At 44.2% G+C, this 15,290-nt stretch overlaps 1 protein-coding gene across 2 annotated transcripts in view; it reads right to left on the reverse strand.

The window, feature by feature from the left end:
• whrnb (whirlin b) overlaps positions 1-15,290 on the reverse strand; it is a 69,353-nt gene that overhangs the window by 17,454 nt on the left and 36,609 nt on the right. For both annotated transcript variants that reach the window (XM_049003570.1, XM_049003563.1), the window contains exons 4-5: positions 6,952-7,157; positions 6,215-6,251 (exon numbers count right to left, since the gene is read on the reverse strand). In XM_049003570.1, the coding sequence (XP_048859527.1) occupies positions 6,215-6,251; positions 6,952-7,157 (243 nt within the window). The remainder of the gene's footprint in view (positions 1-6,214; positions 6,252-6,951; positions 7,158-15,290) is intronic.

Here is a 15,290-nt window from a genome sequence, read left to right on the forward strand (position 1 = left end):
GTATTAGCTAAATTAAAAAACCAGACAGTTTTGCTGTTTGGTGCCATAAAGGGGGGGAGGGGGGATGATTATAAGGGCCTCTGAGTAACATAATAAAATTGTAACATAATGGGAGTGGTCAGGGTTGGGGGCCCAAAAGCACTGGCAGCACCACTGCGTAGGGGAATTGTAGCTCAGGGGGCTAAGCCTCTGTGCTGATAATCACAAGGTTGCCGGTTCAAACCCCACCTCAGTATGTTTGCGGGTCCTTCAGTAAGGCCCTTAACCCCCAGCTCCCTGAGTGCCCCAACAAAGAGAGCAAGTTGAGGGAGGCATAAAGACAACTTCCCCATGGGTATCAATGAACATTGATTATTATTATAAAACATGTATGACATGAAGCCTATTCTATGTACTATAATCCTTCCATCTTCCAAAACGGCTTGTCCTATTTGGGGTCCAGAGCCTATGGGCACAGGTGGAGAACAACCCAGGATGGGGCACCAACCCTTCACAAGGCACTCTCATACACCACATATACATATACACACCTATGGGACTCACCATGTTTTCGGACTGTGGGGGGAAAACGATAGTACCTGGTGGAAACCCCACGACGGCATGGGGAGAACTCCACACACGCGGAACCCTGGGGGTATACTTCAACTTGGGTCCCAGGCAACAGTGTCAACCACTGCACAACCATACCACCCCCCGATTCTGTAATATTATAGTAATTTTTCAACAAAACTAAGTTACTCCACTGCAACCCGGACAGTAGTAGGTGTAATTAAAACACACACAGCTCATAACAAAATGTTCACAATAAACAAACTCATCATGAATTACTTGGTTAACTGCTTAAAGTCGGTAATAATTGGTCTTTGAGCCAGAACAACATCCCCATAGTGTTATTTCGATAACAACTGCACAGAGAGCTCTACTTAAAGCGCTGACATTGCAACTCCACAGATTCTGGATTTGCGGGTGTTGATGCCGGATAGGAGGCATTAAGAGGCTTTATAAATGCCAGTCGTGTTTTTCCTATGTCAGCTGATGCAGTAGTGGAGGGATTGTGCATTTTCGTCACTCGAGCCATCCATGTGTTTTGGGAAAAAAAAGGAAAACATTCATTCAGGGTGCGTCGAAGCCTAAGGTAAGCAGTCTGTCACAGGTCACAGAATGACACATACACAGTCACAGACAATGGGCAGTTTGAAGACGCCGGTTCACCTAACTGTAAGTGTTTGGACAGAGAGAGTAAACGAGTGAAATGTGGGAATAACCACCATTCTGTCCTGAACGACAAGACACATGTGGTATCTTCCATCGATGCATATGGAAATGAATTCATTTATTTAACAAAAAATAATTTTAGATAGGTATGACCTATTAGTATGAGAATTGTTCTATATACTATATATACACATCTAAAGTTACTGTTCCTGAAATATATGAGGCAAGGCAAAATGACATTCCTGATCAAAAATCCATCCATCCATTTTCTGAAACCGCTTGTCCTATTCTGGCTCATAGAGGGTCCGGAGTCTATTCAGGAGGCTACGGGCACAAGGCAGGGAACAATCCAGGATGGGGCACCAACCCATCGCAGTGCGCACTCCCGATCAAATATGAAAAAAAAAAATGTTTTGATTGGACTCGCTGGGTTATATTCAATGTACTGTATGTTTTCGACATAGTTTGCCAGGTCTGTGAAACTGGCATTTCATATAATAAAATATTAAAATTAGAAGTAAAAGGATTTTTTAATGTTCGGTTTATAACTGTATAGTTAATATCAATGTCTAACTTAGAAAATATCATTCCTCCCAAATCATATTGTTTTTTTAAAATAAATAAATAAAACAATGAGTTTTGCAGTTTTTGACTATGTACCAGAAACCAATCAATCAACCCATCCATCCATCCATCCATCCATCCATCCATCCATCCATCCATCCTTCCATCCATCTTCCAATATGTATCCTGGTCACTGCGCTGGGGGGCCGGGAGCCTATGCCAGGCAGCATGGGCAACACACTGGATAGAACGCCAGTTCCAGCCATTCATCAAAAGACAGGAGTGATTTGTTGGGCTTGTGAAATTCGGCTGCCTGAAGGGATCCATCTGTCCCCAGAGGACAAACTAAAGTCCCCAGCCGACAACATGGGTGACCACACCCACAGCTCGGTGACACTGGGCTCAGCTCTGAACGAAGAACGTCCTTTGCTAACTTTACACTCAGTCCGCATGTGGGTGTTCATTAACGTTAATATATTTACCAGTTATAAGCTGGGAAATTACATGTTCTGACCAGTTTCCTGTGCTTATCATGAATGGCCAGCTGCGGTACTTTACGTCCTGACAAATACAGATTCACTCCTATTAATTACCCTGCAACTGCCTTAATTATTATAACTTTAGCTTGGATTAACTTAGACTGGAATCGTGATGAAGAAAGAAAACATCTGTAATGCAATATCTCACCTGATGGGAATATGATGTTACACAGACTGCAGTGGATAGAAAGATTCAGACTGGCAGTGTACAGTGACTCACTGTTCACAGCTAGTAATTTTACCCCGAATTGAGATTTTTACACCTTCAGCGCTGAGATGTTTCTTCGATTTCAGTTTTACCCACCTACAGACAGTTATGTAATACTGCATGTGTCTGTCCCAGGGTCATGTGAAGTCAGGGAACATGCATGTCATTCCCTTCCCCTGTGCCCCGTTACCGATCCTCAAACTCTCAGATGTTTTTTCCCTTTTCCTGCACCGCGTTCCCCTCCATTCCGATGCCTGGCGCGCATTTTCTCCTGTGCCCTTGTCCTGATGCTGAAATGACTGAGGTATGTTTCATAATCGCCATGTAGAGAGATAGAACGTCACTGCAGGTTGCAGTGTGGGAATTTGGTCGCCATTCTAAGCCATTTGGGGCCTCAAAATCAGCTCCAGTTCTGTCCCGAAAAAGGCCTCATTCTTGTTTTCTACTCTCCTATCACATGGCTCTCTTCACAATTCTGCCTGGCTCTAGTCTTACATATTACCTAACATTTGAAGATGAACATTTCCTTTTCCGTTATTGTAAATATGAGCATCATTCTTTGTGCTCATTCAGCATGCCATATTCGAGGCAAGGCACTACAGACAGACAGGGATAATCATAACTAGAGCGAGCAGCATTGCATCCCCATGGTACTGGAACACAGGCAAACTATGCATGGCTGTTATGAAATGTTATGAAATGGGAATAGTGGAATAGCGGCTGACCTCTCCCCCCCCCCACACACACACACACGAAGGAAGTTCGCACTACAATTCCTAAATTCACCAATTAGATTTCACAGCAACCTAACGATGTTCGTGCCATGACACGCGCATCCATTACTATATTAATTCTTGCCCCTCAAACGTTGAGTCGGGAATGACTCTGCACTCAGCCCTGGGCAAAGAATGACTACAGATTTACTCTCAGCGGCATAAAGGCTTTTAATGTGAATGAAAGACTTCAGAATGGATTAGTGTCAATTAAGTTTGAAATCCTTAATGGCTGCTGATGAGTTAATAGCTTGAACGGTCTGCCAAAAAGACCAGCGGCAGGAACATGGCCATATATGCCGAGGACCCACAGGTGAAAAGTCCTGGCAGTGCCAGTGCAGCAAAGTACTCAAGATAATTCAATGCCCAGAGTGCTGTAATGCAATGGACAGGGTAAACAACAGAATATACACAATCAGGGCAAACCGGCCTCTCACCTTTACTAGCTGAATAAATCATATACAAAACCTGAAATGACATCACAATCGACTGCTCCTGCATTGTAGGACGTTTATAGTGCATGCTGCTCACATAAACCGGAGGAACCCAGCGGACGGGTGGCCGTTTGCCTCGTAAGTCACCTTGGTGATTAACACCCCCCAGAGACCCGGGGTGTTGGAGCCAAAGACACGGACATGGGTGTCGTGAATGAGGTGGCAGTTTATGGAGGATATCGGAGGGGGGGGCGACGTCGGGGGTGGCGCAGCATCACTAGCTGCGGCAGTGCAGGTATGAGGAAACGCGAAGATTAAAGCAATTTCACACTTGTGGAGCGTGACAGTCTTTGAGAGAGTCCCCCGCTCACTACCCCCGCTCCACAGCTGGAGCGGAGCAGGCTGTTGTTGGTGCTCAAGTTGGAGCAGTTCAAAGAGACTGCGGGGGTGAAGACCGATGTGTGCTGTCCCTGAACTGAAAATGACCTTTCACTCGCCAAAGACTGGACAATGTCTGTATAACTGACCCAGCCCTGCCATCAAAAATGAGAAGAATGATGCAATACAAGTGGCCAAAATTGTGGAAATACTTCCAATTTTTAAAGATTGCAGAACTTTATTCCTTTTACTCCAGTTACTTATTTAATCATCCAACGTATGATATCTGTAATATTCTTTGATTGTCTATGAACATTACTGCAAATAATCGTGTAGCAATTTTTAAAGCATAATGCCAAAAAAGCAGGTGTTTCCACAATTTTGGACACTGTCGCTGGATCTGGTTATACGGACTTTGCGGTGTTTTATGTAATAAAGCATTTCCTTTACATCCGCAACTCAGTGATGATCCGCTAACTAAAAACAAACTAAGTGGTGATTAAGTTATACTGTAAACCACTTCAGCCATTCTTGTCACGAATCAGCACATTACTTATGTATTGCAGTTGCTGTGGCTTATCCAGGTGCTGCACCCAAGTCACAGCGCTAATCCCGACATCTTCAGACAGATAATGGAGGAATTTATTCTTAAACGGGTGACCTGCTTGGAATACATATGAAACGCAGACTTTTTAGGAGCTGACAGAGAACGAGATGTCAGAGCAAAAGAATGCACACGCCATACATCAGTGTCACAAAGAGGACATGCGCCCGTTACGGTCTGACAGCAATACAAGCCGCCACAATTAACCAATCACAATTGATCACTGAATTTAAAATGAGAGAGATGCCGCGCCTGTTGAAGAGTCTGTCTCTATAATGTGAGCCTAATAGCAGTGAGGACGACATGTTTGGCACATGATTCAAGCATGATGCATGATGCAAGTATGCATGCCAACACGTAAGAGACCACTCTATATTTTTTTTTAAATCTGCACTTTTAAACCCTGGTTTTGTCATGGTTCTGCTCACAGAGAACTATGCTGAACAGCAGGTTGCTTTCAGGTTCAAGATTTCTAAGACGGCAGCACAAGAAGAAGCTGAAGCAGGAGACACTGGGAACGACCAGAAACCAGCTAGATAAAGGGCGGAAGCGACATTCTAATGCCAGAGATGACTGTTAACTTATCCCACAGCTTGTGTGATAATTAGCACAAGGAGTGGAATCAGGTGTGTTAAATGAGGGGAAACCGAAAAATGCGCAGGGCTCTGGCCCCCCAGGACTGGAGGTTGACACCCCTGGTCTAACGAATACCTCATTGAGTTACCAATTTAGTCAATGAATTAAGTGAGCTGGTGGTGAAATTCAATTAACACATGGAATGGCTGAGGTGCCCCTGTATAGACTTTGGAATTGAAGCGGTGTTCTTCTATGATATTAGTAACATTATGGAAAATGTAAGAAATTCTTGTTAGCTTTTATTGTCTCGTTCTTAATTTGCATATATTGAATTGTTACACTGTTTGCTTTCTGAAGCAAATATGGACTTACTACCCAGATAAATAGCTTTAAACGTGCTCTTTAACTGCCATAGACCTTTGCACAGTACTGTATATATATACACTCAATGGCCACTGTATTAGGTACACCTAGATAGTACCAGCTATGATCCACTTTTTTAGTGCAAATTCTGCATTCAGAGAAGCCTTTCTGCACTTGTGGCCTGTCTGTCAGCTTTAATGAGTCTAGCCATTCCCCTCTATGACCTCTGTCATTAACAAGGTGTTCTTGCCCACAGAACTGCCACTGACTGAATGTATTTTATTTATCACACACTTCTCTGTAAACTGTAGTCTCTGTACTGAGGGAAAACCCCAGGAGGGTGGCACCAACGATCACACTACATTCACACTCACTTACAGCATGCGTCTAGTTCTACATTCTATTGCTTAACCCTTTGCCTCTATCTGTGTTCTGTAAGTATTCAGCCACAGAATTTGTTGGCTGTTTTTGTTAATCAGCAGGTGTGTCTCAGGCACTGGCCAAAGAGAGCGTGCGTATGTATATATAGTCATTACTAAAATCCTCAGGATGGACCATACCTTCCCAGAGGCCAAAGAGCCATTGTCCATGGACAGCCTGCAAGCCAACGAGGGAAAGAAACAAATAGTTAAACCCAGAAAAAATGCTGGTTAGCTGCTAAGCATATAAGGGAGAAAGAGTGCCTTCTACACAGCATGCCTTTCACTGACAGGAGAGCTTCCTGCTACTATTAAACACACGGCCAGGACCAGCATGTGTTCACTGCATGTTCCTCCTGTGTGAAAAAATGGGACTTTTCCTGTCCTTAGGTATGCTCTAATGACAGGGGACTGGAGTGAAGTGAAAGGCTTTGTTGGAATAGAAAACTGAGTGCACAGTGACACAAACAATTATATATAACATATAATGCCTATATAATGTTCCTTTGAGGTCTGTATGACGATTCTTTATGGTCGGTGTGATGTTCCTTTGATGACTGAATAATGTTCCTTTAATGTCTGTATCATGTTTCTTTAAGGTCTGTATGATGTTCCTTTGATGTTGCTATGATGTGGCTTTAATGTCTATGTAATGTTCCATTAATGTCTGTATGATGTTCCTTTAATGTGTGTACAGTATACCTTAAATGTATGTGTCACAATCCTTTAACCTGGAATATTAAAATCAGCTGATTCAGCAGCTCTGTCCACACAGACTAATCTGTGATGTACAGGAGGCAGATAGAAGGTATCAAGCTGGTAACTCGCTGCTGCTGGACACGTGCTTCCTGGGCACGGCCTTTGGGTCGTAATCTCACCCGGTGACGGTGCTGGCTGAGCTCTCTGCGATCTGGGAGCTGGGGATCCAGCGGGTCTCGTCCACGATTGTGCGGGCGTGTGGCAGGCGGCCCACGTCCTTCACCATCATCATGAGGTGCCGGGAAGTCTTTAGCACCTGCACGGCCTCGTCGTGGGGGATGCTCAGGAAGCTGCGCCCGTTCACTTCCAGGATCTGGTCGCCTACCTGTGTGCGCATGGGGGGCGGGGCCGGGGGCGGGGAAGAGGTCAGCAGGCCGACACGGGGACACAGGCAGAGAGCTTTGAATCACCTCCCAAGCCATTTCACACAGACACACAAGGCTGACCCCCCACTGCACCTGTATCATTATATGCCCCTTTGCTGTTGCCACACATTCATCTGAAACGGGACAACAGAACAAGAAACCTAAAACCACATAAAAACTTACAGTACAATTAGCAAAAAACCTAAGCAAATCAAAATACGGCAGCATGGTCAAATGTGAACAACAAGAGCCAAAATGTGCTAAACTTCTCAATAGCTCGCCAAGGTGCTGATGCGCTGTTATCTTGCTGCTCGTACAAAGCGCTGGAGCCAAGCACTGCTTAGGGCTTGACTTACGCTTTGATTAACACCCTTAGTAGAATATAGGTTGAATTTTATTCTACCCCAGGGCTAATAAAGTAAAGGAGAAAAAGCAAGTAAACTAAGTTTTCAAACTTTCAGCCATGGACTTTCAGCTGCTGATCTTTGTGTTTCTGAAAGACAATGCAGGAAAGAACAGCGGACATGTACTTGCCAGTGGCACGAGGCCATGTCAGGCTTTACAAATGTTTGCTACTCCAGCGAGGTGCCTGTGGCCTCAGACTGGAAATATCTCTGCAGTGAAAGAATCACATCTGATTGGCTAGTTGGGTCTGCTGCTGACTGGGTGGGTGGGCACATGTGGGTATGGGTATTTTATTGGTATGTACTTGTTTGTCCCTCCACGGCTGCATCTGCTAGCGCTCTAAGGGGGAAGGACAGCTCAGACAAAGTGGACGGACCTCCTGGGGGTATCTGCGGCTCAATGCTTTATCATACAGCTACTTTTAGCGGCATGGTCATGATGCAAGGCATCACCAAAACTCAAGTTTTCGAAATAAACGGCCTGTCGATCTCTGCAAAAAAAGAGAAAAATCACCAAAAAAGACATTTTTTTTGGTTTCTTGGTTGTGGACACCCTGCCAACTTCTGGTCTGTTTGAAAAGGCAAAATGTTGAGAAGAAAAACCTTGGCAAATTATCGAGCTTCCGCAGGTGACTCCTCATCCCAGCCTACTGTAAGTACCCACTTTCCTGATTTGTTCTTTTCCCCCCCAAATAAATAATTTCTGCAGGTGTCGCAGCTTGAATAAAAGTGTAATTGGATCAATATCTAGAGACACTAAGCTGGAGTGCAGTCGCTGACCCAATAAAGTCAGAACTGAATCTGAATGATATGACCAAATCCAGTCATGCTAAATAAATCATAGGATATGACCACTGTCTATCCTAAAATGATAAACCTCCTAAATCAATCCCCTAGCCATATATAGGCTAACACTTTATTTTCTGGGTAAACGCTCCACAATCATGGCAAAAACACCACGCTACTGGAAACTGGTAACTTCAGGTAAATAAAGCAATGTGTACAGCACGCGTTCTGCTCCCAACTCACCCCACAGAGTGCAGAAACTCTGCTTCCTAACAGACTCCAAGTCTGAGGCTGCCTCCATTTCTGAAGCTTTTTTAGGGCACTGCATTTACATTTATTTCATTTAGCAGTCACATTTGTCCAAAGTGATGTTTAAGTGAGGCAAATAGCACATTACACTCCAAGAGTCAGCTAGGCGTAAAGTGTGGCTAGGCTGAGCTCCCAAAGAACGCTCAGGTATATGTGCAAGTGTAGAAGCAAGAACTACATAACATCTTCCAACCAAACCAGAACCTAATAGGCAATTCAATTCTAAACAACAAACTTAAGTAATTTTATAAGCACAGAATCTTTAGCCTGTGATATCTTGAAGCATTCCTCTTAGGTATGCAGGTTAGTTGCCTGGCTAGCGCTGGAAACGTTTCCTGAACTGAACAGGCAGTTGATTGTGACACACAGGGATATTTTCCTCAATCTGACGTTCTACTTCTCTGCTTTCCCAGGAGAACGTGGGGAAAGAAAACAGCAGGAAAATAGATACTTTGTTCTCCGGTTCTTCTGTCCCTCTTCACCACAGTATTTTAATCTAGGTGATTCAGCAGTGAGGAGGGCTCTCACTGCCAGGAGAAAAATGCCTGGGGGGGGGGGGGGGTGCTGATTTACAGCCACCAATATCCAGAGTGCCAGACACGCACAAGAGAACAGAGCGACGCGCACAGTCAGCTTCTCCTTCGTCTCCCTGATCTCCGCCTTGTACACCCAGGTGAGGTGAAGCCACGGAAAAAGCAAGGAGATGCTGATGAATTGTTCTCCATCCTAGGGTCACTCTACCAAATCATTCCATTACTTACTTGGGACTGGACCTGAATGTCAGTGTTATCCAGACATAAGACTTGAAAGGGCAATTTAAAAAAACAAAAAGAAAACCTCACAATTTCAGCTCATAGCAAAAAAAATCAAATCAGCATAACTAAAGTTGCTTTGAATAGCTCGAAATTTCAAGGCTATCCAAAGGGAAATTACCCTGTAGTCACCGCAACTTTAAATTGTTCTCTTTTGGGTGCATTTTTCACAGGATGATCTGAAAGTCTACCACAACACAGCACTTTGGAGAGCCGCGATTCCCTCCACGCGATCCCATGATTCCCCAATACGCACATTCCGAGCTGCCCCAGCTGTTTAATCGCATTCCCACATCGGAGCTTCAGAACATAAATAAAGAAGAAAGGAAACGCCCGACAGCAAACATCAGATGGTGCTCTGCACTCTACATTCAGCACTATTTCTGGAAAGTAATTAAATACTACAGTGGTTCAATAATATAAAATACACAAAATGCCTGTCCTTACAGTATCTAGCTATGAACATTCCCAGCGTCAGACTCCTGGAGATGTTTGGCAAAAGAATCTTTGGAAAAGTACGCCTAATGGACATGTTTACTTCATTAAAGTTATGAGTAAGAAAAACAAGCGTATCAAACAATGAAATAATTGAATCCATCCTTGAAATTCTCATGGAAATTCTTAGTCTGTGATTATTCCGCAATAATAATCTATATATAATCTATATATTTTTTTATAGCAAATTAAAATAGTATGCATGGAATCTGAATGACAGAAAGAATCACCCATCCATACCCTGGTCAGGGCCGAGGAGGAGGGTGTGGAACCTGTCCTGGGTAGCTTGGGGCAGAAGGCAAAGGTACACCCTGGGTAGGATGCCAGCCCATCACAGGGCAGATACATGCACAAACCGGCATGTCTGCCTAATAATGCAGCCACGCCAATAATGCATGGTGTATACTGTATGTATGTGTATACCTGAATATGTGTATACCTGAATATGTGTATACCTGAATATGTGCTCATACATTTGAATCCTATGGCTGGCAGGCTAATCGTATCACTGTGGGGTCCTTGAGCAAGACCCTTAATCCCTCCAGCGATGTCGGCTGGCCCTCCTCTTGGTCCTCACTTGAACATTGCTTTGGAAATAGCATTTGCTAAATACGCACAAGTTTTTAATAGACAACATCTCAGTGGCCTGGCAAGCACAGCAGAAAAAAAGGAGGCAGTTATTCTCTGTCCCCAGTTTCAGTATGTATATGCCTGTAAATGCCCTTAAAATCTCAGCAGGTCATCTGATATTCCATACAGCAGTGAGCAGGGGGCTGAGGGATGCACAGTTATATTGCATCAAAGGGAACGTTTGACGAGGCAAGTGCAGTTATCTGTATAAAGGGCACGGCAGCCCTCGGGCATGAGGGCGTGTCGGAGGAGCCGTCATGTCTTCTACAGTAAAACATCAGGCGGGCGACAAGGCCAGAAAGTGAACGGTACTGGAGACTCGGCCATCTGTCTTCTTTTTAGTGTGACACTCAGGTGTCTAAGACAGTGTTAGGAGTGACAGATGTGTCTGTCAGCTCGACTCTCGCATCTGCTCTCCCTTCAGGGAGCTGCACTAATTGAGCCTTCCTTCCGTCATACAAGGAAACCGCTGGATTTTAATGACAGGGAAGCTGGTTGAGGAACCGGTATTCAGCACTGAGACAATGGGATTGACTGATCTATCCATATGATGGCATAAACAAGGCTAGGGTTTGTTCTGTACTATTTGCTAATTTATTCCTTGTGACCTGGTTGTTTTTGTATGATTGGCTTACGCGTTACAATCTGCTTCATCTATCCATTTTCCAAACCGCTTATCCTACTGGGTCGCGGGGGGTCCGGAGCCTGTCCCGAAAGCAATGGGCACGAGGCAGGGAACAACCCAGGATGGGGGGCCAGCCCATCGCAGGGTACACTCACACACCATACACTCACACATGCACACCTACAGGTAATTTAGTAACTCCAATTAGCCTCAGCATGTTTTGGACTGTGAGTCATTATGACCTTCTTGTTTGTTCCATATTATCTGCTTGTTCGTTCTTTATTGTTTGCTTATTTATTCCTTATGGTCTGATTGCATGTTCTTTAGGATTTGCTTGTTTGTTCTTTATTATACGCCTTGTGTTCTTTTTGATTTGCTTGTTTGTTCTTCTTGATCTGCTTGTTCGTTCTTTATTATATGCCTTACTCACACTGGGTGATGCATTAACTTAATTACAATACAATTCAAAGCAGCTGAACATTGCTAGGAGAAAATTCCCTCACTCATAAAATAGTGGGAAACCACACAAAATAATTTTTCAGCAAGAACCTGTCAGTAAGTGACCTATATGGATCGACGATTTAATGACTTTTTTTTTTTATTGATTATTCAATTAATAGGGCTGACTTGCATTATTTCCATTTGACCTTCAATTTAGTCACACTTCAAAGAAAATTAGTGGATGGGGGAAAACACTTTGGGCCTGTGCCAATTTATCCTAGCAAGCAATTCATTCAAAAGATCTTTAGCGTTTCTATAACATTTAATGGTTTCTGCATTTTTATTTCACCTGTCCTGCCAGAAAGCCCATCCCTTGCTATATAATACATCAAGCATAGGAGTAAATAAAGAGAAGACCATCTATTCTGAAGCAGAACACTATAATTAATATGACAAACAAGCTTGTGGGGATTGATAAAAGCTCTCCATTGTTAAAGGCATGCATCTGCCTTGATGCCAAACACCACTGTCAAGTTTGGATGCAGCCTCAAGGCCTCAACCCCTCTCAGTAGGGAGCTCTGAGGGAACAAAAACATGGACTGTCTGGCAGCGAGCTGGGGGGGAGTAAAAATGTGGACTGATCTACTGCATTCTTTGCATAGGTGTTATGCATATAACTCAACAGTTACAATAGATACATCAATATAAATATCACTATAAATATCAATATCAATAGAGACCCGTCGTTCCACTCCCATGCAGGAGAAAGGAGGCAGCTCTCTGCAGATAACAGACGGCTACGTAACCTCTCACAGACCAGGGCAAAATTCAACAGCTGCCCCTTACAGGAAAACTGTGTTCTGTTAATCTCTATTCCAGATCCCTCTACGTGGCTTCATAGGATTTCATTAATCCCGCAGGTCACAAGACAAACAATTAACCTGAATTTCACAAAATGATTGCCTTAAAGATTTACCTCTTCTTTTGGCAAGGAGTCTCGGGCACTGATTTTATTGCTAATTTCAGAAGCGCTGTAATTAATGTAGCAATTAAGTTTATTAGGCTATTAAGACAAAGTAACTATATGGGGATGTTATGTTCCCTTCTGGTGGTGTAGTAAGACATGTACATGTGGGAATGTTGTGGGTGCATGCATGAGCATGTAAATATATGCATTGTGTGTTTCTGTTTATTGGTTTAAATTGCATGGTTTGTACACTGCATGGATATGCGTGTATTTGAGTGAGACAGTGACAGCATACTCACAGCACATACTCACAGCACATACTCACAGCACATACTCACAGCACATACTCACAGCACATACTCACAGCACACAGCGCGTAAACACTTACAGTCAAAGCTCTGCATGATGCAGCCATAAATGACAGGTCAATGAAGACTTGCCATGAATTGTAAACATCGGTTTTTGCCAGAAAAAAAGGGGGAAGATGCTTGACACAACATCCCCAAAAGCAATGGTAAACAACAGCAGCGGCTCTGCTGACCGATCAATCATTAAATAAAACGTTCACAGCAGACGCGGAAGATTAACGAGAGCTTCATTCATGGCAGGAATACAGATCCTCCCCATCACACCATTAGACAGTCATTGATGGTTCAATACAACATGTTGTTGAGCAAAATTTGGAGCTGAATGATAATCTTGATAACAGAATGAGACACAATGTTCTCTTCAAACAGACTGTGAAACAGAAGTGAACATGAAAAATATACATTAAGACCTTATTGATTCTTTGAGCTTCTTCCAGTATCGAGATGTTTCTTTGATTTGTCTGTTTATGATAATCGATGTTAATCATGATTATATCTGCAAAGTCTAACCGCAGATACATTAAATGGAATGTGAATGTTATTCTGCTATATCAACAAAATGCCAGTCATGTGGCTTCTTCAGCAAAGCCGACTACATCTTTAAAATCATTGTGTTTCTCATTGGTAAATAAAAGAGGCACGGTGTTGGATTCAGTCTCCCCCAAAATTCTATGAATCCGTTTCCGAATTCGTTTTTCATACGACCGTTTTCATTCGAGGTCATGAGCGGAAGTAATTTAAGGTTTGTTCATCTCCCCCCCCCCAGAGAAGCAGTCACGGGGCTGGAAATGGCCTTTGTCTATTGCGGGGGTACAGGTGCAGTCCCTTCAGCTGCCCACTGCACTGTACCTAATAACATGAAAGCCACTGGATGAGATGCTCCCGGGCTGCACCTGGGCCGTCAGTGCTGGGGGTGGGAATGTGACAAAACGTTGCATTGGAATGGAAAAACACCATTATTTTCAAAGGCCAGCAAATATGCTCAGCGGAGCTATTACATGCACTGGGGCATAACATTGTATGGAAACATTTTTGAACTCTCTCTCTCCGCCCCCCCAAGGAGAATTTTCATCTAAAATTACTAGAATGTATCATTTATCTTCAGTGCTCAGGCCTGCACGATCCTGGCCAAGCCGTCAACGTCCTGAATCTTGCTGACTGTCAATAGTCTGTCTGGCTCCCTGCCTGCCCCAACCTCCCCGGCCAGCTGGCATATTTCAGCCTTTCGTCAGAGATATGGCAGCAGGTATCAGGTGGACATCGAGCATCTGGATGCTGTACATCACTGTCCTTTTTGACAGAACAATTAAAATGCTTTGGCTCACTGACAGAGCCTCTTCAGTCTTTAGTTTTTCCCAGGATAACAGCATCTCAAAATCTAGGTGCCTTAACCATTTTCACATTGATGAAATTAAAAACATACAGTCAGTCCTGTTATAATGTGTGATATCATACAGCAAATCTCTGATTGATGTATAAGTACCCAAGTCCAATACAACGCAGAATAGTATTTGAATTTACTCAGTTTGATCCATTGTATTTAGTGCTGTGTGCATGCCTGGCCACATGGTGCCCCTCCGCATACCGTAATCCCTTGTGTTTGTGCTGTGCGCATGCCCGGCTGCATGGTGCCCCTCCGCATACCGTAATGCATTGTATTTAGTGCTGTGCGCATGCCCGGCCACATGGTGCCCCTCCGCATACCGTAATCCCTTGTGTTTGTGCTGTGCGCATGCCCGACTGCATGGTACCCCTCCGCATACCGTAATCCATTTTATTTTGTGCTGTGTGCATGCCCGGCCGCATGGTGCCCCTCCGCATCCCGTAATCCATTGTATTTTGTGCTGTGTGCATGCCCGGCCGCATGGTGCCCCTCCGCATACCGTAATCCCTTGTGTTTGTGCTGTGCGCATGCCCGGCTGCATGGTGCCCCTCCGCATCCCGTAATCCATTGTATTTAGTGCTGTGCGCATGCCCGGCCGCATGGTGCCCCTCCGCATACCGTAATCCATTGTTTTTTGTGCTGTGTGCATGCCCGGCCGCATGGTGCCCCTCCGCATACCGTAATCCATTGTATTTTGTGCTGTGTGCATGCCCGGCCGCATGGTGCCCCTCCGCATACCCTAATCCCTTGTGTTTGTGCTGTGCGCATGCCCGGCTGCATGGTGCCCCTCCGCATCCCGTAATCCATTGTATTTAGTGCTGTGCGCATGCCCGGCCGCATGGTGCCCCTCCGCATACCGTAATCCATTGTAT

Source organism: Brienomyrus brachyistius, chromosome 2 (genome assembly GCF_023856365.1).
Source record: "Brienomyrus brachyistius isolate T26 chromosome 2, BBRACH_0.4, whole genome shotgun sequence".
In the NCBI taxonomy this organism is placed as follows: domain Eukaryota; kingdom Metazoa; phylum Chordata; class Actinopteri; order Osteoglossiformes; family Mormyridae; genus Brienomyrus; species Brienomyrus brachyistius.